The 25,733-nt window shown below is 40.1% G+C and overlaps 2 protein-coding genes across 3 annotated transcripts; one reads left to right on the forward strand and one right to left on the reverse strand.

The window, feature by feature from the left end:
* The first annotated feature begins 27 nt into the window (after positions 1-27).
* exosc5 (exosome component 5) lies at positions 28-3,500 on the forward strand. Its single transcript, XM_050072496.1, has 6 exons — positions 28-184; positions 1,804-1,917; positions 2,323-2,444; positions 2,538-2,678; positions 2,909-2,998; positions 3,187-3,500. Exons 1-6 carry the CDS (start codon positions 79-81, stop codon positions 3,280-3,282), a joined length of 669 nt encoding a protein of 222 aa, XP_049928453.1. The 5' UTR covers positions 28-78; the 3' UTR covers positions 3,283-3,500.
* A 110-nt stretch (positions 3,501-3,610) lies between these two features.
* tmem91 (transmembrane protein 91) lies at positions 3,611-22,933 on the reverse strand. 2 transcript variants are annotated; one of them, XM_050072475.1, is made up of 4 exons: positions 22,325-22,933; positions 11,662-13,306; positions 7,767-7,913; positions 3,611-5,805 (listed from the first exon to the last, which is right to left on the reverse strand). In XM_050072475.1, exons 2-4 carry the CDS (start codon positions 12,094-12,096, stop codon positions 5,650-5,652), a joined length of 738 nt encoding a protein of 245 aa, XP_049928432.1. In that variant the 5' UTR covers positions 12,097-13,306; positions 22,325-22,933; the 3' UTR covers positions 3,611-5,649. The 2 variants fall into 2 exon arrangements, with proteins under 2 accessions (XP_049928432.1, XP_049928442.1); XM_050072485.1 differs by having other exon boundaries at positions 22,319-22,933.
* Positions 22,934-25,733: the final 2,800 nt, after the last annotated feature.

Consider the following 25,733-nt stretch of genomic DNA (forward strand, 5'->3'; position numbering starts at 1 on the left):
TCATATGTCATCATTCAGTGCCCCTAACGGCAAAACAGATGACATCACTCTCCCGCGACTATGTGATCGTCCACCGCCATGAGCATGATGGAGGTGTGCGGATCTCCAAGTGTTACTCTGAGAGAGTTTGGTTGTGAACAGAGTTTACTGTCTCGACCTGACGGGTCAGCGTCCTTCATTCAAGGTAACGACACAGAAATATTACTCGGAGCCATCGGTGCTGTAGGAGGCAGCTAGCAGCCCGGACTCGGGCATATGTTAACCTACTTTATGATGAACAGCATTGGGCAAAGCTTTGTGCGCTGAAGTCAGTCAAGTATGTTTGATTATGTAGTTTACTGTAGTTCAACACTTCATTCAACCCTGTAGTTGCCTACTGAGTCTAAATTTGTCTTGGCCTCAGCCAGATTTATGCCACAGTGTAGAGTATTCAGTAACAAGTAAAAGTCCTGCATTTAAACTCTTAAGTAACTAAAAGAACAAAAGTATCAGTATCGAAATATGCTGAAAGTTATCAATAAAAAAAGTACTCATTATGAAGCATGGTCTCTTTTCGAGAGATACATACTATTACTGGATTATAATCAGTGATGCAATAATATATTCATCACTTTAATGTAGCTAATTCATAATTCATATATTGCTGGTACAAATTTATTAGTTGATTTATATTTTTTTTAAAAGTAAAAGTGTAAAGTAGCATAAACTGAAAACTCAATAAAGAACAGGTACCTCAGAACTGAACACTGTACTTAAGTTAATGTACTTATTTACATTTAGCCTCTGCTCATCCTTCATTATTTTAAGTTACTCACAAATATCCAATGTTTAGAATTAAGATAAACTGATAAAGTATAAACAATAAGCAACAGCAACCCGTTTGGTTACATTTTGGCTGTTTAGCTTAAATTTCTGATAGATTTTAATATATCATGTATGTCTGTAGGTTATACTCTATTGCAGGTAACATAACTTATCGAAATAAGTACACAATTTTTGTCAGTACTCTGCGGTCTTACTTCATGTAACAGAATCTTAGAAATGTGACTTTAAAAAGATATATGTAAAGTTGTGTAAAGTACAACCAGACATCTATTTGTAAAATCACATATTTGGTGCTGCAGGAGAGAGTTAATGTGGTTCATCACTTAGGTACAAAATGTAACATGCTTTGTGACTGAAATGTCAAGCATAAATTGTTTGGGCTTGTACAACTATGTAGCCTAAAAGTTCGCCTTCAGTTCATCATATATGGAATTTATTGTGAAACTCTTGTCTGCAACAGAACATTTTGTAACAGCCTTTGAGGTGTTTGTTCCTGTTTGATGGGTGTGTAAAGCATGAAAAAACATACATCCATGGTGAAAACATAAACACATAAAAATGCAAACTGAAATCAAACCTAGGCTTTCAATGTTCACTTCTTTTTAAAGTAAGATTTAAGTCCCCTGTTTGCAAATACAGGACCAATAGTTTGTTAATTCAGTGACAGGCCATCATTCATCATACTGTATCCCTGTTGATGAAGCAACATAGCTTCTGCTAGTTTAACTTGTCAGGGAAGATTTTGTTTTGCATGATAGCCTTTATCTGAAGATAATTGGTGCTGTATTTTTCAAAATGCTATTTTAGCGCTCTAAATAGTGAAATTTTTCTTTTTATGCTTATTCCTTCACGACTTATTATTTGGTATTGTCTGTTTTCTGTTGTTTTTGAGATGTGCTTAGTGCAAAACATAATTTCCCCACCTGGATCAATAATGCATTTTCAGTTAATTTATGTTGTCTTTGTTGTCATGTAAAGGAGACACAAGTGTGTTGGCTGGAGTGTACGGACCAGCAGAGGTCAAAATCAGTAAAGAAATCTATGACCGGGCAACGCTAGAAGTGTTGATACAGCCCAAAGTGGGACTGCCAAGTAAGTGATTATCTCATCTCTAATTTGCTTATTGGTCATCTAATGCAGTTCCTCAATGTTGTTCTAATGCAATGTAAGCAGTTTAAATATTCTTGTAACAGTGATGATTTATTATTTAATTCTGTAGCACAGCTTTGTTTCAGAAATACTTTTGGATCATTTGGTTACAATTCAGTGTTGAAATTAGGCATTGTATAACAAACATGAAAATTGTCACATTGTTTGGAAAGACATGTTTGTACAAGCTTCTTTAGAGGGGAATGAGGAAATAACGACTTGTTTAACAACCTTGTCCTCCTCTACTGTGCATAAGCTGCAATACCACAACACACCACAAGGTAGAATAAGTGAGCCAGTTTTCCAGTCTGAATTAAGTGTGTATCCCAACATTTCTTAATTTTCCAGGTGTAAAGGAGCGGTCACAAGAGCAATGTGTGCGGGAAACCTGTGAAGCATCTCTGCTTTTGTCACTTCATCCTCGTTCCTCCCTCACACTCATTCTTCAGCTGATACACGATGATGGTTCAGTATCCTTTGGGAAAATTCTCTGTTGCTTTGTGCATTAAAATGATGCCCAGATGCTGTTTCCTGTTGAGCGTTCTTCCTTACCTGTTCCTCAGCTCTTGTCCTGCATTTTGAATGCTGCCTGTATGGCTCTTATGGATGCGGGCCTGCCTATGAGTTGCCTGTTCTGTGGAGTGACATGTGCCATCGACGCAGACGGTCAAATCATCATAGACCCCACTGCGGCTCAGGAGAAGGTAAATCTGTGTTGTGTAAAATTGCCCCAAAGCACACTGACAAACAGCTGCTAGTGTTTAAATTAAAATAAAATTGTGAACATTCTGGATTGATGATATGCAACTGAGTTTGACACTAAAACTCCGTTCTGCACCCCTCACACATTTGCATGTGCTTTCAGTACAGTCAGCACTGTCACTGTCCTCGCTGAATGTGTTCATTTGTTCTTGTCTTTTTCCAATCTTACCAGGAAAGCCGAGCTTCGATGACCTTTGCTATTGACAGTACAGAACGCAGAGTAATTATGTCATCAACCAAAGGATCTTTTTCAGTTCTTGAGGTCAGTAAATGAATGAGCAAATGTGCAATTGTGAAATTTAGGTTTGGGATCATATCTAATATGTGAATTCCGTATTTGTTTTGTCATTATCTGCATGCTCTGCCAATGATGTGCTTCAGGTCTGATGATGATGAGATGTTTATTCAGACTATCTGTAGTCTTTAATCTTTGTGTTTCATCTTCTACAGCTGCAGCAGTGTATAGCTGTCAGTCAGAAAGCATCAGAGAAAATCTTTCAGTTCTACAGAGACTCGGTCAGGCGGCGATACTCCAAAACCCTCTGAAGAAGCAGCTCTCTCTTTTTTTAGTCTTTTGAAAAAGCTATGAATACAAACACCAATGTTGTAATGAAATATTTAGTAACCACTTTGGGCCACCTTTGCTTCAGCTCAGTTGTATTTAGCTGTGCTGTGGTTGAAGTGAGGTTTACAGTTGAGCATTTGTGAGAAGACCAGATTGAACTGTCAAGTCAGGGTGCAAAATAAAAAAGAGGAAAGATGAATGTTAAACAAGTGCATTTATTGGGATTCATTGACTTTTCTTTTCTTTTAATATTTACATGTAATACAAGAATGTGAGCTGAATATCTCTTGTACTAATAAATCTCAAACCTTTCACCTTTTTTTGACAATCTATACAAGTGATACAAAGTGAGACAAATCTGACTGCAGCCAGTTGCATGACAGCGTGACCAGTCGAGGTAATCCAACATTAAATGTTCAAAGAAATCACTAATTGTGATAATTCAGCTGTAGCAACAAACGGTAGTTTTTTATCATTGACACAAATGTCCAGTGGAGACAGAGGATGGTTCAAGATTGTCAGAACTGTACAAAACTGTGTGGACTCAGTGCAGCTGCATCATAGCACATCAACAGTGATAGCTGACGAGGGTTAGACACTGAGAGGTGTGTCTACATATACCATCTACAGTGATCATTATATATTATCAGCTCAGTCTTGATACAACACTGGGTTTGCAGAAAACAAAGTGAGTTATTTGCAGTTCAGCCAGGGACTCTATAAAAACTAGACATCTAAATAGAAAATGTCAACTTTTACCTTACAGTCTTTTTTTTTTAATATTTACGTTGAGTTCCCTTGTTCACTGTTTTGTTAATGGCACGTTTAAGCTCAAACCAATATGGCCAGAGTTTTTCTTTCATTAGAGCATTTTTTGCAGTAATTCGGGACCAAATAAAGGAAGTGAGCGAAGCAGGTTTGTACATGGCAAACTACAAACTGGCCATGCAGGTGACCGAAATGGTTTTCCTGACTCATGCATCATATGGCTGAGCGCTAGATGTCTCGCTAGACTACTTTTTGCAACATTTTTCCACCCCTTTGCTCATCCGAACAAAGTGTTTCTGTGTTTGCTTACATAAGTTTGAGCAGACAACTTCATTTTCAAGTTTGTCATACTGCAAAAAGCAAGTTCCTGAAGGATTTCAGTCGTCTTTTTGGAGGCGAAACTAGCAGAATCTATATCTGGAGAGCGTGGAGTAGCAGCCTGGTTGCTTCTATTAATGGAACAGCTCATAAAAGGATCATCCTTAGAGTTTCTTCCATATTTTTGGCACTTTTACTTGCAGGTCTGCACCTCTCTGTCTATGTCATCATTTCCTAGCACTGTATACAGAAGCAACTCCTTTATTTCTATATACAGAGCCAGTGCTTCACATCACGACTTTGCATTTATTTTGAAAACTCCTCAACTCCTCATTTATATTATCTTATATAATGGCACTATATGTATTTGTCATTTAGTTTTTTGTGTATTTCAAACATAAAGATTAACTTGGCATTAAACAAAGCAGAATCAGTCCTTTCTGCAGGTAAACAATGAGTGATGCTGAATGTGAAACCAGGATGGGTTGATCAGTGCAGTGTTTCCCTGTGAGTCTCTCTCTGGCCAGAGGAGTAGCAACAAATTCTGGGTTCTCTGAAAGAATATTGCTTCTGGCCCCTCATAAAAAAAAAACAGCTCTGAGGCTCTTAAAGCTGTCCCCAGCTTTCACACCACAAACAACAGTACTGGCTCAGGCACTCCCACAGTGAGGTCCATCAGTATTTAGCTGCTGCCACGTCCTTGCTGCGACCTTCTCATAAATCTGCAGACTCCATCGCCGTATACCGCCCTCCATTCGGCTCCTCCCAGGCAGACGAAGTCACATGTCCCCTCACTTCTCTTTCTGCTTCTCATTAGTCTGATATCGACAGTCTTGTGATAACATCTGAATTTGTTTTCAGTCTTTTTTTCTTCTTTTTTTTTTAATTCGGTAACCTGATGACGACTACACCACAGATTTAAAGGATGGCAGGTAACTTAAATCCTCGGGTGACAAAATAAATCACATTTACAGACTGGATCTTCTATAAGGAGTGATATCGTATAACTTCTTTTTCAATGATTTTTCTTCACACTTGAGGAATGTCCTCTGAGCTGAACTATGTCTTAATCCAAATAGAAGTGATTATAATTTATACACCACATCTCCTGTCCTTTTTCCAGGTGTAGATATAACATGACTGAAGACAAAGACTGTGATTATTTTGCATTTACAGGTGATATGTTGTGTTGATATAGATGAAATTCGTGAGAGGTCTGTTTTTTGTGTGTGTGTGTGTGTGTGTTTGTGCAAGAGTTGCTTTTATGGTGGTTTTCCAGACAGGTAGGAAATCAGTGCAGCGATGGCACAGATGTACGTTATGATTCCAAACACAATGGAGAGCACTGAGAGCCACAGAGCCTGGCGAGATGCTGCGTTGGCCCCCTGAAAATCCCCCTGAGCGGATGCCTTGTTGGTCTGGAGGAGAGAGGAAAGTGAGATAAGGATTAGAGGGAGGGGGAAAAAAGAGGAGAGAGGAGCATTCCTCATCATTTGTCAACGTCCTCTACGGCCTCCACTTTCTTCTTCCACTCATTCCAATCACACGCTAAGCCCATATTATGTTCCATCTCTGAATCACACCCGGCGTTTGTGCCTCATTCATCACTTTCTCCTCCTTCCTTCCTCTCTCCCTCTAGTCCTTGTCATTGACTCTGACCCCTGTTTTAGGTAGCACTCAACAATATTGGAAATCTATCACCTTGAGCTTTCCTGTTATGACTCTAATTAAACCTTAACGAAGGCCATTGATCTGATCAAAAGGCCCTTTGCAGCTTGCTGCCAGTTAGCTTTGCAAAAGCGTTAATGGGATTTTTTTTTCTCCACTGCACTGCTGGAAAGATGCCTATATGAACTAGGGGTCTCTGGTGACTGGGGATAAAGATGTTAGGGGCTTTTCCACACTGTCAGTGGTAATAGTGACTGATGAGATTGTTTGTGCAGTGATGCTATCCCCCTTTCCCTTTGGTCTATTCCATATTTCCACCTGCTTTGTCTTAGAAGAGATTGATAATCTCATCTATCAAATTAATACATGTTTTATAGGAAAAGAAAGTGTTTTTTTTTCTCTATAAAACAAAAAAGTGAGACTGATTTTTGACTGCTAGAGGAGAAAGAGATATCTATATTAGTAGGAGGCTTTTTTCCCAATGTGGTGGCTCCTTAGATTCCTTGCGCTAGCGGCATATGCCTAAAAATATATACATTTATAAGCTGGTATTGGAAATATGATAATATTTTATTACATTTATATAAAAATAATAATGATACTACTACTACTACTACTAGTGCCTTGACAGACAAAGCAAAAGCAGAAACAGGACACTCAGAATTTTATATAATGATACCATAACAGGAAACGAAAGTGTCCTACCAAACGTAAACAAGACGAAATTCAGGTTAAGTTAAGACAAAGTTAAAACAAGGAGATAAAAATACAAAAATGCAAAAGTCAATAAATGAATAAAGACAAATTGAAAGAATTAAAGCGACAGAAAGACAAAATAAAAATAAAGACAACGTCACATAAAAGTAAATCTATAAATATGGGTTTTAAGTGGTGATTTAAAAGAAGTCACTGATTCTGCAAACCTTATCTCCCCAGGCAAGTCGCCCCAAAGCCGAAGTACGACTACCTTTAGATTAAGCTTTGACTATGGGGTTGTTTCTGCTATGTAGCATGGCACATAGATATGGAATAAGTGTTTGCTATTAACTATTAAGTATCTTTGCCATTATTCTGTTTAATCAGCACCAGGTATATAGATCAGAGGTTCTAGCAATCATTTTGAGGAGTGTCATGGAATTAATTATTGAATACACTACTACACAAACTAGTTTCTGATTCTTATTATTATTATCTGAGCTGGTTACTATCACAGGGGAGGTTGTGGAAATCCAATTGTTTTTAGGAGTCATGACACTGATATAGGCACGTTTATCCAATAAAACATAACAGATCTAAAATGACACCAAAAAGATTATGATGTGTTATTTTGAAAAAAATCATACTTGATCAGTATAAACAATCACTGTATTATGGAAGGAAGAGACTGTTACAGAGAACTGTAATTCTAAGATGATCTAGATGTACAAAACATCCTTGTGCATTTCTCCTCAGTTGTTCAGAACCCTCGTAGCATAATTGTGCAAATCTAAGTGTCATCCCTCCCAATCTGAACTCTATTCCATGATGTCCACAGCACTTAAGACACTGGATTTTTTGTTGGTCTACACCCTGCAGAGGGTAAGAAATCACCTGTGGCTGTGAACTACAGTGCCAGGTTGCATCTTGTCAGCTCAGGACTGAGTGTGTTTACGTGTGTGTGTGTGTGTGTGTGTGTGTGTGTGTGTGTGTGTGTGTGTGTGTGTGTGTGTACCTTCTGTGAAAGGTAGAAGGCAGCGATGCCCAAGGGCCAGAAGCAGCAGAGCATGGAGAAGAAGGCCAGACCCAGGTAGTCCTGCGGGATCATCAGAGGGAAGTTGCTCTCACTGTCTGTATCACTGAAGTCATCAATGGATGAGTCCTGGGATTCAAACAGAGTGCACTTAGGTTGAGTTCAAGTTACATCACAAAAAAAAAACTCTGACAGTGTCTGTCTGTGCAGATAGTTTTACTTTTGTTTGTCCAGGTTTTGAGATTTCTGCTTCCACACCAAAGCAATGGATATTAATTTATTTTAGTTTCCCAGCAATTGAAAATTACATTTAAAAAATTCAACACCACCAACACCACCCATTTCTCTTGATTTTAATGGTATATAGTAAATATCAGAGGTGTGGACTCTCATGACTTGGACTCAGACCGAAATCACAAAGTTGATGACTTTAGACTTGCAACTCCACTTGGGCCTTAACATTACTGACTCGTGCCTTCAGTTGGACTTGAGCCTTTTGACTTAAATACTTGATACCTTCCCTGAAGCCCAAAGATTAAAAAGTAAGTAATTTAAAAAGTTTGCTACGAATCAGTTCTTTTCCCTTCATTTCCTGAATTAACTAACACTAACTCTATTCGTTCCCTGCGAGTTGACACGGAATTCCCCAGATCCACTTTGTTTGAACCTATCTGACAGCATCCAATCAAACTGAAGGACAGAACCAGAACTTACATAACGTCACTGAGCGCTGGTTGGAAAAAATTACACTGAACAAAATTTTGTCCATGTACAAAAACTATGAAGCGGTCAACAGAGAAAGGATTTGCAGTATGCAAAATATGTGGGTTGAAAATGATCAGAGACACAAAAACTTTCAAATTTGTTAAGCTTGGCTATTCAGCTATAAAACTATAAACTTGCTTCAACAAATACATATGCTACAAATTCACAAAAGCATTCATGATTTTTGTAAATTTAATTTATTATAACTATTAACTATGCACACAGTTAGATACCACTCTATGGATAAGTGAGAAATACATTTTTTCGTAATTTGAGTGAACTAACCCTTTAGACTCAAAGCTAAGTTATTCACTAATTCATTTTAAAAGGTTAATTAAAATACAAAGATAATATCCTCTAATGCTTGCTTACTGTTTTATGGAAGTATTAAAAATGTTTTTTTTGTTATGTTGTGTTCACGTCCTCCACAACAATTGTAAAACTTTGCTGGTGCCTGTAAGATAATGTGACTGAATGAGGTTAGTCTGGATGTGCACTAGCTCTGCTGACCGCAGGCGATTTGTGACTCACGCATCTTTTTGAAACAGCTGCATATTCAATCTGACTTCCTCTCTCACTTCGACCCTGTCATATTACTCTGCTTGTTTTATTCTGCCCGTGAAATAATTGTGCATTTTCCCATAGATGCTCATGTAACATTGGAACAAAGGCTCCACACACCAGCACCCTTTAAAATAAGCTGCTTTTAAAACATTAAAGAAGATCAGACAGGGATAAATCAGAGGGCATTATTACATACAGTACTTTAAAGATTAGTTCACAAGGTTATTTTGATTTTCCTGATGTCATTCACTGCACATGCCTGTTCTCTCTGATGTTGTTATGGATTTGTCCTGTCTTGAATTATTCTCATATATCAGGAGAGATCTTCCTGGAGCATTTGTTGTTGACATGAAGAAGGAGGGAAATCTCAAAATGGACCAAAAGCCAGATACACCGTGCCCATATGTAAAGTCATTCAGGACGAGACACTCCTACAGTCATCTCTCCTGCTCCGACATATTGATCAGCTCCACAGTGTAAATTCAGCATAAAGCGATAACAGATTTTTGGGAGCCGCTTTGAGTCCTTTAACTGAGCGTTTGAAGTGAAACAAAGGAGAAGGAGATATTGTGTTGTGCCTCTTTGAGGTCACTGCAAGGTTTTATTCCCACAGGCCTTCGCCTTTGCATCACTGCACTACTGCCAGCATTCAGAATGAGCTTGAAAAAAAAAGAAGTTATTTTGCGTGCTGTTCTTTTGTCCTTGTGGAGCAAACTCCTAACCTAAACTTTGCAACAGCCTCTTGATTTTAATGGTACCACTGGGTGTTTGTCAAAGTAATAATTGTAAAGCAGCTTTTTAGCCTTTTATTTCACAGTGGGTAATTGGACCTTTTGACGTAACCTTGCTGAGAGACTTTTCATAATGATCTAAACAACCAGCGGCCACTTACTTGTGACATTTACAGTGTATACATTCTGATGTTGGCTCCTAAAACATCAAGTGACCACTGTAAGACTCTTAAAGCTAATTTACATTTCACTCCAGGGTGGGCTTTGCTCAGTGATCTATGAAATAGAACTGGCATCCTCCATCGCTACTGTAGTGTCATTACCTGCACCGCAGCAGGAGTGGAGCTTTATGTAATCTGGCTTTTTGACAGTAAGCATTCAATTGCTGCCTACCGCTGAAATGCATTGCTCATATGTCTATTTTAAGTTCCTCTTTGATCCCTGAATCTGTAGTGAGAATGCGAGTGTCTCTTTTTTATGCAAAACTTCTCCAAAGCAAAAGAAAAAAGGATATGGTGGAAACTGGATGGACAGATACGATGATTATTTGTGTTTTGATAATCACTTCATCATTTCAATTATTTATGGAATAATGATTCCCTGATTGAGCCTGTGTGTGATCCTGTGTGAAGATTTGCTGCTTTGTTCTGTTTTATACCATTATAAGCTTACTATCTTGGGGTTTGACAGAACAAGAAGAAGACGTTCCCTCTGGCTCTGGGACATTATATTGGGACCTTTTCACTACTTTCTGAAAGCTTAATAGACAAGACAATGAAAATGATTAATCCAGAAAATAATTGTTAGTTTCAGCCTCATATGCAGTCGATGGTTTCAGCCCTATGACGCCCCAGGTAAAAATGTAGCTTTTTCAAGTGTTTTTCAAGCTTTTTTGCTTCCGTAACATGTCTTCTTTCAGAGTAGTGGAAAGAAAACTTCCAAAATACATATTTAAATGTATTTTAGTTTAGATTTATTTTATGGAAATTGATGCAGAAAGCACATATCTAATTAGCCAATGCCTCATTTGCATATTTAAACATAAGATTTAGAAAACTTGTGATACAAAAAATAATTGCTTTAATGTGAGAATGCTCCTGGGAAAGTTTAATGCTGTTGATATCTATTTGTTAGAATTGTCAGCCTAGTCACCTTTAGTGTCTTATTTTTGTCTAAAAATGTACGGGCAGGGCAGCTGTGGCTCAGAGGTGGAGCGGGTCATTCACTTATCGGGCGACTGGTGGTTCGATCCCCGGCTCCTCCAGTCCACATGTCGAAGTATCCTCCTTGGGCAAGATATTGAACCCCGAATTGCTCCCGATGGCTGTTCCATCGATGTGAGAGAGCTTGTGAATGGTTACTGAGTAGCAGGTGGTGGCACCATGCACAGTAACCTCGGCCACAAGTGTGTGAATGTGTGTGTGAATTGGTGAATGTGACATGTAGTGTAAAAGTGCTCTGACTGGTCAAAAAGATAAAGTAGAAATTTTAACCTGATTTTATCCAGTGTTCAGATATATTTTGTTCTGTTCATGTTTCATTTTCATATTCAAACATAACAAAATATCAAAACATACTTGTAATATAAAAATAATTGTTTTACTATACGTAATCAGCTGGGAAATTAATTTAAAATATACTCCGGTCACCTGAAGTGAGTATCTGCATTAAGGCATTGCACTGCTTTCCTATAACGCTGTCATTATTTTGCTTTTACATGAATGCCTGGTTTTACTATTTGGAATTAAAATACACAAACTCTATTGCAAGCACACGAGAAAAAACATTCTCAACATCACAACTGTGGGATGTCTTACGTCAGAGTCGGGAAGCAGGTCATCCTCATCATCCATGCTGTAGGCCACACTGTGGAAGTCCTGCGTTTCAGCCAGCAGCTTCCTCTCCAGTGTGGAACCGGGCCGAATGTCCACAAAGGTGGTCTCCAGGTAGTCTTTGCTGAGCAGGGAGTCAGCATGGCCCCAAATGGGTGCTGATGGATAGAAGGACTCCAGTGTGCGAGGCAAGGAGCAAGGGTCCAGTAGCTGCTGCTGCTGAAGCTCAGGAGGATGTCCACAATAGCTCCTCCACGCTAAAGGAGGGTAGGCCCTGTCCTCCTCACACTTGACCAAGATGCCCTTGAACATCCCGCCAGGGGCCTGTCCAGTCCCGGGTCCCAGCCCTGGCCCTGATGCCCGAATGTTATTGGGGTTTTCTCCCAGAAGAGGGTGCTCCAGCTCATCTAGATTCTCCATCCCTCTCTTTTAATGCCAACAACACAAGAGGCCACCGCATCAACAACCAAATGTAATCTACAAATCAGTCCGCAGAGTGTCTCCCTGAAGAGTGTCCGATGGACTTATGCAAAGGCAGCTGCTTTGGTGGCTTTAGTTTTTCAGTGATAATCCATCTTTAATCCTATTCTTTAATTTCTCTATTATTATAGGCTTTAGGCCAGAGGTCAACAAGACATGCCAGGTTTATGAAATATCCGTAATGTGCCAGTAGTAGCCTTCTTTTGTGTTCTATGGGATGTGCTGAAGATGCATTGGAGGACTCAAGATCCTCTTTTCCTCACATGTCATAAGCTATTTGTTTCAGGGCTTGATGGCTCAGGGTTTGCCCCATGTCTTCCATTTCACATGATTGAGTGCGTCAGTGTTCATGAATATGCTGATGTTGGCTACTTTCTCTCTCATCCAATATGGTAATGTCAATTCTGATGATGGAGGACCTTGATTAGCCCCAGACAGGCTAATGAAAACACTGGGCAATGGGATTTCAGCGTGATTTGCCCTCAGGACAGGAACTCATGAAAAATGTCTCCTGCAATATAATATGAAGTCTTAATCTAAGCACAGTGTCACGTTATTAGCATTAAAGCTTTGAACGTCAATCTGTCCTTTCAACTGTTTTGGATGAAAATGAGAAATGACTTGTGAGCTGAGAAATGATTGCGAAGAGAAAAACAAAAATGACTTTCAGGCTGTCTGTCATGTGTTTGTTCGTACTGACACTACTTTAAAAAAAAAAAAAAAAAGCAGGCTAAAGGCAGCGGGCTTCAGATGACTGGACTGACGCACAGTGGGGTGTTTTGAAGCTTGAATATGCGCAACCTCCGGCAGCAGTCAAACTAGTGGCGCAATGAACGGATTGGGGCCATATTTGAGGGCAGTTAATCTGTAAAAGCAATGAGGCTCCAGAAATAGAATCCTATGGTGCACATCCGCAGGTCAGCAGGCCTGCCAACATGTCTGTTTCTCTGTTGTTGCCGCAAGAAGCAATAATGAAGAAATCAGAGTTCTCCAGTGTTGATTTATGGCCGTGGGTTTGCTGCTTGCCACGACAGCGCCCCTTTGGGACATGTAATTCTTTTAATGTACCCCGTCCACCTTAAGAGAGTTTCATTCGGGACAGATGAGGAGTCAGGCAGCTCTCTATCCACTCTGATGAGGATGAGGATGTCTGTTAAGAGAAGAACAAGGTCACACAAGATATTTAGATTTTACAGCAGAGCTAACAAGGTTCTAGTTTGGACCAGAGAGTTATAATTCCTCACTTACATACAAACACACTACTTGGGCTACATGCCAAAAACCTAACACCTTCCACAGATTCACATCAAATTCAAGACGTCAGTGCACCATAAGTGGTACTGACGTGTCTGTCCATTCAGTCCACACCAACTCTGACCTTCGTCACAGCGTCACTGTCCTCAGAACCAGCTGTCCTTTCAGCCAGCGCAGCTCCTGAGGTGCTGACAGGACAGTGGTCAGACAAATTGTTTTTTAACAGACTGACTAATATCAAAAATGGGCAAAAATTGTTTTCAAGAAGGCTCCATGAGCAGTGTACAGGAATTTCTGCTGCTCACCGTAGTTTGAAATCCCCAAAGTGAAGCTGGGAGTCTCAGCGTGAAACTGTGGGCCTTGATCAATCAATATAGATACAGTTTGTAAGTTCATAACATTTACAGTAGCAAATCAGTGTGATTTTAAAGGCTGTCTATGGAGGTTACACTGCCCTGAGTGAACCTGAGGGGGAAAAATGGATCAACCAAAAAATAAATGGTTAACCTTGCAGAGATCAGCTTTTTGTCCTCAGAAGGAAGGTGAGTCCCTGTAATGTAAGTATGTGAACACACTCTCCACAATGTCATAAATACGAGTACAAAACAAAACACATGAAAATGAAAAAACAATCTTAATTAGTGTGTGAAATGTAAAAACTGCCCCAATCCAGTTTGCAATTTGTAATGTCAGGGACATTATTTAATCTCCCACAACTGTATGATAAATTCAGACTATTTCAACTAATTTGAGTTTTAAAGCTACTACTATGATTTAAAACCTCCAGCCTGGTGTCCACATGCTTAGTGCACACCAAAAGCAGACTTGTGCTCTAATGATACCTAATCTTTTTACATTAATTAATGAAGGTGAATGCTGTGAATTTATTCTCCATAAACCACATTTTTACAACATAATATTCAGGCAGGACTGGCTCAATTACAGTATCAACACACTAGATAAACTTTATTTATTCAGAAAATCCCATTGAGATCAGGATCAAACTTAACAAATGGCATAGAACAACATCAAAACAAGACAGTTGAGTCACACAAAACATTCACAAACTTTAAAATCCATCAGAGAAATGAGTGTCACCTCACCTCACCTCACCTCAAGGCAGTCAGGGACCTTTTTTTTTTTTTTTTTGGTAGTTTGTTCCAGCAATGAGGTTCATAATACCAGAATAAAGAGTAAACTATGTTACAGAGAGGAAATTGCCAACTAACCTCACCTAAAAGCAGTCAGGGACACTGAACATGGGCCACAATATACCTCTGCACATTGTTAGTTACTGCAGTGCAAATGGCCTGACAATTAATGATAGCAAAATGCAAGACTCCAGTATACCGTAGCAGTTTAAACTGACTGATGCTAGTTTTAAATGGGAAATGTCATTTTACTTTTTTCTACATTCTAGTTGCTTACAAATCCACAACAACCAAACAGGTATTTCTCCTTATTTGAAAGTGGTCTGCATTTGCTGAGCTGTGCAAGAGAAATAGAAAGAGTTCACACTAAAGGCAGGCTACGTTTGCACCTCTTTCTCTCAGTTTTGGTCCACCATCCAACCTTCCACACTAAACTGGCCCTGGACTTGAAAAGATGGCATGTCCTGAGTATATAAACCTGAAAATGTCAACAGTGTTTTTCAGTGTGGACAAAGAAAACGGAGCCTTTTGTTGAACTACGATGGAAGCCAGACCAGACACATTCAGGAGCAGTAAACCTGCTGTCACCTCTGGCTTCCTCTGTGATCGCTCATTTGAAATGTCAATACAGTCGATCAAACAGCAAAGCTGTTGTTGTTTAGCTGTAGGCTATTTTTGTAGTGCAGGATATACTATTTGTCCTGTTAACACATAGTTTTTATGAGCCACTTAATGTATATTACAGGGACAGTGCATCAAAGGCAAAATCTGTAAATGAGCCAGAGTTAGCTTAAAAGGATTACATCAATCTGTTGGCCAGTTGTTAAACTGGCACCCTAAAAATAGGATAAAACCACATATCGCTGTTTTAAACTTGTTGATGACAAAAAAATGGTAATGAGAATAATTTAATTGGCTGTAAATGTTTAATTTCAGAGAGAATTCCAGAGCAGACAAAAAAGGAGGTTTAACTAGCTGAAACTCAGCAAAGTAATTAGACTGGGCCTTTCCCTAACCACCCCTACACCCTCTCCCTACTCACTTCTAGTCTGTTTCCCTGTTCATGCGGAGGGTCCACCACATTAAGCGGCATCCCAAACCAACTAGTGAGGAGTGGAAGTGGGTAATAAAACCCTCGAACAGCAAGTCTGCATTGATGTCAACTTACTTACCACATGCCATGTTCATCATGGAAGACGCTCTGTACAAACAAAGTTCTGTGTAACTATGCTTACAGAGCTTACAAATGTGAACTGCTCAAACTGAGATAAACAGTTAATAATGTCATACAGTCATTAACACCTTAAATGCTACATTGTATAAAGGATGAAATATAGGCCCTTCTCGAGTCTCGAGAAAACAGTAGTCATGGTCATGTTATTGTAAAGTTTTACAGGAACTGCAGCTAAAACTAGAGCGTATTTACAAAAGAAAAAGAAAAGCCACCAAAGAAGCTTAGGAGTAAGTTTTATTTCTAATTATTTGTTTCCTTAGATTTATGTATTTAGGCTATTTTAATGACAAAAGAATAATATAAAAATTCAGGTAAACAGCAGCACATAGCCTACAGATAAAATATAAGTGATATAAACATATGAGGAACATAAATGGGAATAAGCTTTATATTTCGCCATGGTTACAAAAAGTTACGACAGTTCCTTTATCCACAGACGAGAGGAAAGTTTGCCCCAAAGCTTGCTGCTGCATTTAGACCCTGCAACTTAATGAAGGGTGCTTTATTCAGCTCTGAAGGTGAGAAGAAACGGAGTTCCAGTCCGAGACAGAGTGGGAGTGAGGAGGGTCCGGTTTGGGATGCACAGATTGTCATGATCCTTATTTTGTTATTTCCTGTTTTACTGTTTTCCTGTCATATCTTACTTCCTGCCTTTGTGTGTTTTTCCACCTTTGTGATTGTCTCCTCTGCCCTGATTTGTTTCACCTGTTCCCCATTACCTTAGCTGTCACCTGCTCCTCGTTAACATCCTTCTTTAATCGTGTATTCAGTTTGTGTATTTTCCCTGTTTCAGTGTCAGATTGTCTGTGTTTGATCCTTGATCCTCATGCCATCCTGGTTTGTGTTTAGTTTTTTTGTGTGTGTGTGTGTGTTTTCCTTTGTACTTTTAGTTAATTCTGCCTGCTGCTTCAGTTTTGTTGTCTGCCTGTTTTGAATGTGTGGTACCAGCTTACATTAAAGCTTGCTTTTTGTTTAATCCACTTGCCTGCCCGCTGTCCTGCATTTGGGTCCTCTTTGAACTGCAAAATTGTTCGTTTTTTTGTTTGCTAACTGAAATTACAGGACAAAGAAGAGATTTTCATATTGTTGAGGCCTTTCAGTTTCAGTGAAAAGGACTTGCTAGTGTGTCATTTTTACATGTAAATAATGTTTTCAAATTTAGCTAGCTTAGTGTATATGTGTTATATGTTGACTTATCTAGGGTGTACCCTGCCTCTCACCTAATGCATGCTGGGACAGGCTCCAGCCTCCAGCGACCCCTGCACAGGATAAGCCGCTTAGAAAATGCATGGATGGTTGGACATATGCGCCTGATTGCCCCATAACATGAAAGTGATAAGTGACTTAAAACATTACCTAGTGGTGTTGACTCACATATGACTGAGTTTATGTGTTCCAAACTGGGAATATCTAAAATTAGCACATAACTGAACAGAGGGAAAATGCTACTGTGAGTTGACAAGTGAGAAGAGATGGAAAAAGGTCTCTGTATTGTGCGTTAAGGGCCTTTTCATTCCTGGTGGAATAGAAAAGTGTCATTCCAACAAACTACATAATATCTCATCAGTAAGTATTCATTCTGCATGGCCGAGTGCTTCACAGGCTCCAGATCAATTCAATGACTCGTTGTTGCACGCTTTACTGCATAGCACAGAGAGAAAAAACTGGAATAATTGGGTGTCTTCGGGCTGGCGTGGTGCTGAGGGCTGCATTCTGCTCTGCACGCTGATACTGCTTCACCATGCAAACCCCCTCCTCTTCACCCACCCCTTTATGGCGGGCTAGTACCTCTCATACTGAACAAGCTGAGTGATCGTTCAACACACTGACGTCAGCAACAGCTCTAAGCAAACTGCCTCCCCCTCACAACACACATACACATCTGGACATATGGTGCATACTGCACACACACTTGTGCTCACTAATATTTGTAGCACTTCACCAGCCTTGCCTCTCTCTTCTGCCCCCTCCCAATCGCTGCAGCTTCATTCCAGGAGAGATGCACTCAGCTTTATTACAACCCCCCCTCCCTCCTGCACCTCTGCCCATCCACCATAAAAAGACTTCTGTCAGCTGTATTATAAGCCTGCCTCCTTTTCTGATTCTGCAACGCTCATAAAACATCCAGTCAGGTAGAGGGAAGGTTGCAAGGACGCCGCTGCAAATCACTGCCGACACTTTACAAAAGCTCCTCTTCTCTTCCTCCCTATCTCTCTCCTTTTAGTCTGGTGCTTTGTCATACACATACACAACCACACATACACTCAGCTACTTCCATCCACCCATCTTCTTTTGCTTTTGATATGACTCCTTCCCTTCTTCATAATCCAGCCAGTACTTTCTGCAAAGCCACTGTAAAAAACTTGTCTCTTCTCTGTACAGTTTCTACTTGCTGCATGAAATGAAAGCTTGCTCTTAAGATGTGGAAATGTGCAACGAAAGTGAAATATTGCTCTTAAACCCCTGTTGCAAAACCAGAGAACTGTTGCTGCTGACTCTTGTGTAGATTTTCAGCAACTCTGCAGTCTTTTTGACACACACTGACTCTCTGCCTCTCAGCGCACACATGCACAGAGCTGGAAGTAATTGCTGTAATATTTCAACTGATACAGATTGAGGCGATGCAGATACAGTGAACACACTCGTGGAAAATAAATGGCATACTGGCTGTAGGAAATTGGAGCTGTAAACGCTAGTAGACTCTAATAAAAAGACATCTTGAAGAACAGCTATGTCAGGCTGATAAGACCAGAGTAAGCTTCGAGATATGCCAAAAAAAAGATCTGAAAACCCAAGTGGCGGTTAAATGGCTTCATTGATTGCATTTCCAAACCCTTTTCTCACTCTTTCTCTTTCTTGATCTGTGTTGAGTGACTGACAAGAGCAGAGAGGAAACTGAACAGAAAAGATAAGCACAAAAAAAAAAAAAAACAGGCGGCGACGTAGAGTGCGTTGCACAGCTCGCAAAGCCCAAAGTAACATCATGTTCCTATGGAAACAAATTCACCATGGAGTGGAGAGCTCACTGCAGGATAAATGAAGCAGAGGCTAATTTGCCATTTCAGTACTGTTCCTCTGCTCGGCTTGATAATAACTGGATGGGATAATTCCAGCGTGGCGGTGCCTTCCAGTAAGGATGTATTACTGTCACATTAGACTGCAAAGGATGGATAATTTCGACAGAATTACTCCATAATAACAAATGAGCACAGTCACGCTGGGCGCTGGGTTTACTTGAACCCCCTTGTGCAGAATATGTGTATGACAGTGCGAGCTCATCAGTCCACGGTGTGCCCTGCTCTAACCTCACACACACACACACACACACACACACACACACACACACACACACACACACACACACACACACACGTCATTTAATTTCCCTCACATAACTACACAAACACATATGCAGTCCTTTGCAGCCTTGCATCATCTTGCCCTTTCAGACACAGTAAACAAACCCTTTGAAGCCCTCCATGCCCTGCCTCCTACATGCTCACATACATAACTACCCACTTCACACACACACACACACACACACACACACACACACACAAACACACACGCACGCTTCTCTCACAGCTGGTGCTTGTGTGCAATGAGGCCCGAGGAATGAGAAGTTACCCATCTGCAATATGTTGTAAATGGCTCCAGCATCTCTGCAGAATGTGTTGTGTGTTGTACTCAGTGTTCTCTTATGTGCATCTGTGAGCATCATGGGACACACTGTACAGAGACTGGCTATATCTTACAACGCTACGTTGTTTGTGTAGTGGTGTATATGTGTGTGTGTGTGTCAAGTGTGCTTCAGTATCTTCTACAGCTGCCGTTTGCTTTATTCTCCAGGGTTTACATGCATGGATGTGTACATGTGGATGTTGCTTTGTAAGAAATATTTGACCATGCAAGAAAAGGTTACTTAAATGTGTGTTATATACAATTGTACATTCCAAATAACATACACCATGCTGTATACCAACACAGATTTGCACATATTTCCAATTGGCCGTACTTTCTCAACTTAATGGACACCAAGGCAAGATGGCTGACAAACTGTATAGGACTGCAGAGCACTGTTTGAGATCAACAAACAGCAAATGGGGGCATTTCCAGTGCCACCAAAACCAGGTGTTTTTTTTTAGCAAGACATCCACGGCATTTCCAATACCAAAAACAAGTATGATGATCTTTTCATAACCATAACCAAGTTGTCTTTGTTACTAAATATAACCACACATTAACCATAGCATTGTTGAAAGGTAAATGAATGTTAAGCCTGCTACATAATAATGTGCAAATGTTAAATATAGGCTAGCATGGTTTGCAAAACATACCAAGCCAACATTTATTTTGGCAAATGGGTTGCCAAATTGTGTTTTCAACATGGGTGGAAATTACAGTTTTTACATCAGCTGTATTGCAGTGTAATGACTGCATGTGTTTATCTGTGTGTGTGTGTGTGTGTGTGTGTGTGTACTAATATAATCTTGATGTGGTGAAAAAAACCCCTGTTCATACAGATATGGGGGGGACTCACCCTCAATCTGGGAACAAGAAGCTCACACAAGGCAAACCATTGAAGTTTCAGGATTACTTGGGTTTGGTTAATATAAGCTTAAAATTATACTTAGGCTATTTGGGGTGTGGATCAAATTTAGCTATGTCGCAGTTATGGTAAGGGCCAATGTAAGCCTTTAGGGAACGACAGAAATGTCTACACAAGTAGCTAAAACAAGTATGTGTGTGTAGCAATGAGCTGAATGAGGTGATTAGCTTCTAACAGATCTTTACATGAGCAATGATGTATTACATGGTCTCATCACCATCATCACAGAGGGAGGGCATATTTGTTGGCCTCTAATTGGCAGTGAACTGCACACACACAACACAACACAACACACACAAATAGCACAGTCAGGTTAAGAGTGTAGAAAGGACCTGCTCTTAATCAGAAATGCGTGTCCTTTGAAAGCACTTATTTATACTATTCCCTGATTCACATTTTACATTTCACATGTAATCTCACAATTCAGATTCTGGCTGAAAGACTTTCAGATTTTCTTCCTGAACAAAAGATGAAAGTGTGTTAAGGGATGTGGATGTGTCAGGTTGTCTGAGGTTTAAGGAATGATGCCTGGGCGTGCTATGGTTTTATATTACTGCACACCAGGCGTGTCATACAGCAGTAAATAGCTATACAAACATGAACAATGGAGCAGAGCTGTGTGTGTATGTAGAGAGGGGGTTGCTCTGCTGCTGTTGGGGTTTCACTCCAAAGCAGTATGTTGTATATAATGTATATCTTCACAAATATACTCAGAGAACATTAATTTACTGTTTGATTTTCATAACATTACAGGAATATAAAATGTATCTCTCGCAAAGAAATCAGTTTAGATAATTGACATCAGAAACACAATCGTATTCGCTAAATCACCTTTCTAAATATTTGCCTTGAATCAATAATTAAAGGGTCTTATGTCAAAACAGAGATTAATATCCAATGCAAGACCTAATCCAAAAAAACCACTGCTGACATTAAAGTCAAACTTGAATATCTGAATGTGCGTGTGATTGCTGATTCAACATGCTGAACAAATCAGAAGTCAAAGCATGCTTCTTCTTGCACGTACGTGGGAGTGTGAAAAATGTCCACATTAATAGCTTCAAAACTGACCACATGGTGGCGCTATTGATAAAACCTTCAATATAGGCACTTTTATGCCAAGAATCTTTTGTCAACACCTCACAGTTCATGCATTATTAGCCAAAACGGCTTGGTGTTAGGGTTGGTGTTACCCTACTCTGAATGGCAACAAGGTGGAGCTATTGTTACCATGCTTCAATAGGTCCAACACTTCTCCATGTAGCACCTGTTTACCAAGTATTATTGCTTAGGCATGTATGGTTTTTGAGATGCTGATGATTGTACACACTCTCCTATAGACTGCCTCCATTTTTTCATAAAATAAGTAATCATATTTTTATGCATTTGCCTAAAGACCTCCATTCAAAAACATATTAGCTAGAATGGATCAAAACCCACATTAACAGCAACACTCTCTTAAATGGCCTATGCCTACATGTTAGAATTAGGAGCTTAACTGTCAGTATTAAAGCATAGTATTAGTATTAGAAATAATACTCATAATAATGAACAATGGAAAAATAACAATAATGTGTTTGGTTCAATTACATTAATCAATTAAGTAATTATAATTGATGATATAAACCTTTTACTGGTGAAGCAATCTGTGTTGTTATTGTGCAGGTGGCAGTTCTGTATGGGTAACAGCGATGTTTTCACAAATATTGTTATTATTATTATTATTATTATTATTTCTAATTCATCATACAGATTTGCAAATGCTGTTTCACAAAGGTGTGTGTGGGGGTGAAGGAGAAAGAATCAGTATCCTGACGTTAAAGCATTGAAATTTTATAAATCAACAATACACTCAAAAAAATATTTAAAACACAGCTTTAGGTTTCACATCTGTTCCTTTAAATATTTTCTCACCTTTACCTTAAACTCGTCCTGCTCAGTCCTGTCCTGTCCTCGGGATGAATCCTCCGAGAAGAAACGGGGGAATCCAGCTTCCCAGTTTTAACCATCCACACGACTGAACGCTGCTACACACGGATCCACTGATGTGCTTGCGCTTAGCGTGGGCATGTGCAGAAGGTGTGTGAGTAGCCTATATGTGAGTGTGTACGTCTAGATTGTATGCATCCTACACGTGTTTGTGCGAGGGACGGAATGTGAGCGTTGGGTTACTGAGAGTCAAACTTGTCGGCATCCCTCCGTCGAGCTGTGCTGCTGATGCGGCTGTGAATGCATGCGGGTGCACCTATTACACCTGTGCAGCCTGGCAGCAGCAGCGGTATGCATGCCTCGTCAAAGACTGCCCTTTCCCCTGCACAGCATCCTCTCTCACATCCTGCTCGGCTCGCTCTCTCCTCCTCGCAGGCAGGAGAAGGTCTCATTAATCCTTGTTGCGGCTGCAGTGCATCTTACACGGTGTCAACTTTCTTCTGCCACTCTCAGCTTTTCTCTGACTTTACAAATACAGCTCTCCTCCTCTCCTCTCTCTCTCTTCTTCCACCTCTCTCTCTCTTCTTCCACCTCTCTCCCTCTCCTATTTGCCTTTCCACAGCTCTACTACCTTATTACGGGGGAAACACTGGGTCCTAAAGCCTGTTGGAGCATGTGTGTGTTGTATTTCAATTACTCTGAGGTCCTCATGAGGATACGCACACATGCAAAGTGAGGACATTTTGCCTTTTCTTACTTCTTTAAGAGGATTAGTAGGGCTTGATTTTGGGTTGGAATCAGGATTGGGGTTAAGACTAGAGGATGTAGCAGGTTGGTGTAAGGTTAGCCTCAGCAACATTAAAAATGTGTGTTTATTGGGATGCAAGTGGATCCTAGGATTCTGTGCAAGATGTGAATGAAATATCCGCAGTGTGCAGCAAGGTGCAAGTATGAGATGAAAATGTCATTGATGCTGCTGCACAAGGCAAACATAAAAATGGACAGAGGCAGCGATCAAAACAAAGAGGCGGGGGGAACAAAGAGTGAGGGAGGTGTAGTGTTATGCAGTGGCTTTGTGTGCTCTATGTGCTATACCAGAGCGGAGGCAGTAAGATGCCCCCCAGCAAGGATGACTCCACTTTGTGTCAGCCCTTTCATGTCTGCTTCACCCTATGACCCACTTTAGCTTCCCGGGCCAGCCCACATTAAGATCTCAAGTCAGAAATAGACTCAAGATGCAAAAAACAATCATCCCTGCTTCAGGCTCATGCTCATTTCGCCTCTTTCAGGGGGAGGCCACGTGGGATAAAGCTCAGGCATTGCTGGACACCAGCAATCAATGAAATCCACAAGGCTTACGCTGAGTATTTAATGAGGTGCACTGCTCTTAGCTAGAATCCCCCTCCCCCAGAAACGGTTTAACCTTTCGGCTGTTTTTTGTTTTTGTTGTTGTTGTTTTTTGGTTCTTTCCAGCCAGTCAGCACAGCCGCAAAGCTGACTATCTGATGCTCCATTTGTCTTTGGCTGTCAGAGTGACAAGCGGCCTCTCAGTCCATCATGAAGCAGGGATCAATACACTCTCCTTAGTCTGAGCACATCCTCCCCATCACTCTGTTTTCCATCTCTTTCTTTTCTTTCTCCTTCCTTCTCTCTCACCTTCTCTCCTCTTCCTGTAGCCCTCCCCCTGAGTAAAGGACGGGGAAGGAGATAGGAGGATTGATTTGGTGGGGGGGGGTGAGATGAGGGCACTAATGATATTGCACAGGGTAATGCCGATGTATGGCTTTGTTAATGTAGGACTGATATTGATTGTGCATTACACAAGAAACACTGTCTTCCTTTGATGAGGCTTGACCATAAATACATAAAACAGCTCGTAAAACCTGCAATAGAATTTCACTTTTATGGTTTCAGTGTTGTTTCAACTTCTAGATGTAATATATTGAAATCCTTCTCTGCATTCACATGCTGCCAGTTTGTAAAAGAAACAAGAAAAAGGTAAGTTTAACAAGAACACAATTTTGCTTAAGACAAAATAGAGATGATGTCAGCCAATGATAGTAAAGATAGGAATATACTGTGTATATGTGTGCAGCTACTATAAGAATTCTGGGGCCCTTGAATAATGACCTTGGCCCCTTTTGTAAAATCATGAAAATGTCAGCAACAATTTGAACAAAGAAATACAAAAACAAAACAGCCTTTCATTTAAAAAAGTAAACAAGGTAAACGAGGCAAAATTGCATACAAGCACCCAACAAACAATGCAAAAATGTGCAAATTCCCCAAATACCTCCTCTTATTGGCCGTAGAGATGTCTGCCTTTTTTAATATAATGGGACTAGATGGCACTTCATTTGTGGTGATCAAAGCACCAAAAACATACATTTAAAAAAACTCAACACCAGGTCATGACTCCTTCCAGAAGTCATGACCTGGTTACTAAAGATATTCCACAAACCTTGTTGTGAGCAGTTTCATGAAGGAACCATTTTCTATCCAAAGTACACCCAACAAGGAAGCATGCATCTACTGTACTGTTACCTTACCTAGCACCACTGAGCTAGCTTTTTTTTTTCTCTCGAAGTTTTATTGATTTTCTCAACAAACAGAAAAAGAAAACAGCATATTTAACTCACATATCTGCAAAGGTACTTAAACAGGGTAAGAAAAGAAATGAAAAAAAAAAGTAGTGATTACAGAGGGTTGAGGGTGAGTTGTGGATCTACAGGATGAACTAGACAAAATAGAAATAAATATTGGACCATTCATGTCGCTTCTTGAGTCCATCTCAAGATTCTTGGAAAGGTAGGTATTTTACAAATAGTATCCAGTATGACCTCCCACAGTTATTGGTCCTCATTGTAAACTTCAGAAAGTTTAGATGTGAAATGCTTGAAGCCACAGTCCCTGTTTCAGCTAATTTGCATCCTCCCAATTTGTTGCTGTCAGACTTTTAGCTGTCATGCACCCAGTTGTCAAAATTTGTTTGTTGTGTTTTGACCAGTTTTCTTTAACAGTATAATTCAAAAGACACATTGCTGGATCGCACTGAACAATATAGCCAATATTTTTTCCCAGGGATTTACTAGCTCAGTGGTGGAAGCACCACTGAGTTGATGAGGACGCCATTAATGTTTACATCTTGTGCAGTCACGAGCGAAATTCTGATGGAATCCAAAAGGAAGTCAGGAGTGTGAAAGAGGGCCTACTAGGGCCTAAAACCAAGATCTGCATTGGAGCATGGAACGTCCGAACCATGTTTGAGACCACCAAGACAGCACAAGTCCTCAGTGAGATGAAAAAGTACCACCTGGACATCCTGGGGATAAGTGAGAGTCACTGGACCGGCTCCAGTCGTCAAGTCCTGCATGATGGGTCTGTCATCCTCCATTTTGGC

The sequence above is a fragment of the Epinephelus moara genome, chromosome 2, assembly GCF_006386435.1.
Source record: "Epinephelus moara isolate mb chromosome 2, YSFRI_EMoa_1.0, whole genome shotgun sequence".
Taxonomy (NCBI): domain Eukaryota; kingdom Metazoa; phylum Chordata; class Actinopteri; order Perciformes; family Serranidae; genus Epinephelus; species Epinephelus moara.

Coding starts and splice junctions, on each gene's coding strand:
- exosc5 (XM_050072496.1), top strand. CDS start 79: ATGAGCATGATGGAGGTGTGCGGATCTCCAAGTGTTACTCTGAGAGAG. Junction 185..1,803: donor GTCAGCGTCCTTCATTCAAG/GTAACGACACAG, acceptor TGTCATGTAAAG/GAGACACAAGTGTGTTGGCT. Junction 1,918..2,322: donor GCCCAAAGTGGGACTGCCAA/GTAAGTGATTAT, acceptor TTAATTTTCCAG/GTGTAAAGGAGCGGTCACAA.
- tmem91 (XM_050072475.1), bottom strand. CDS start 12,096: ATGGAGAATCTAGATGAGCTGGAGCACCCTCTTCTGGGAGAAAACCCC. Junction 7,914..11,661: donor ACCTGCTTCCCGACTCTGAC/GTAAGACATCCC, acceptor TTTGAATCCCAG/GACTCATCCATTGATGACTT. Junction 5,806..7,766: donor CCTTCTACCTTTCACAGAAG/GTACACACACAC, acceptor TCTCTCCTCCAG/ACCAACAAGGCATCCGCTCA.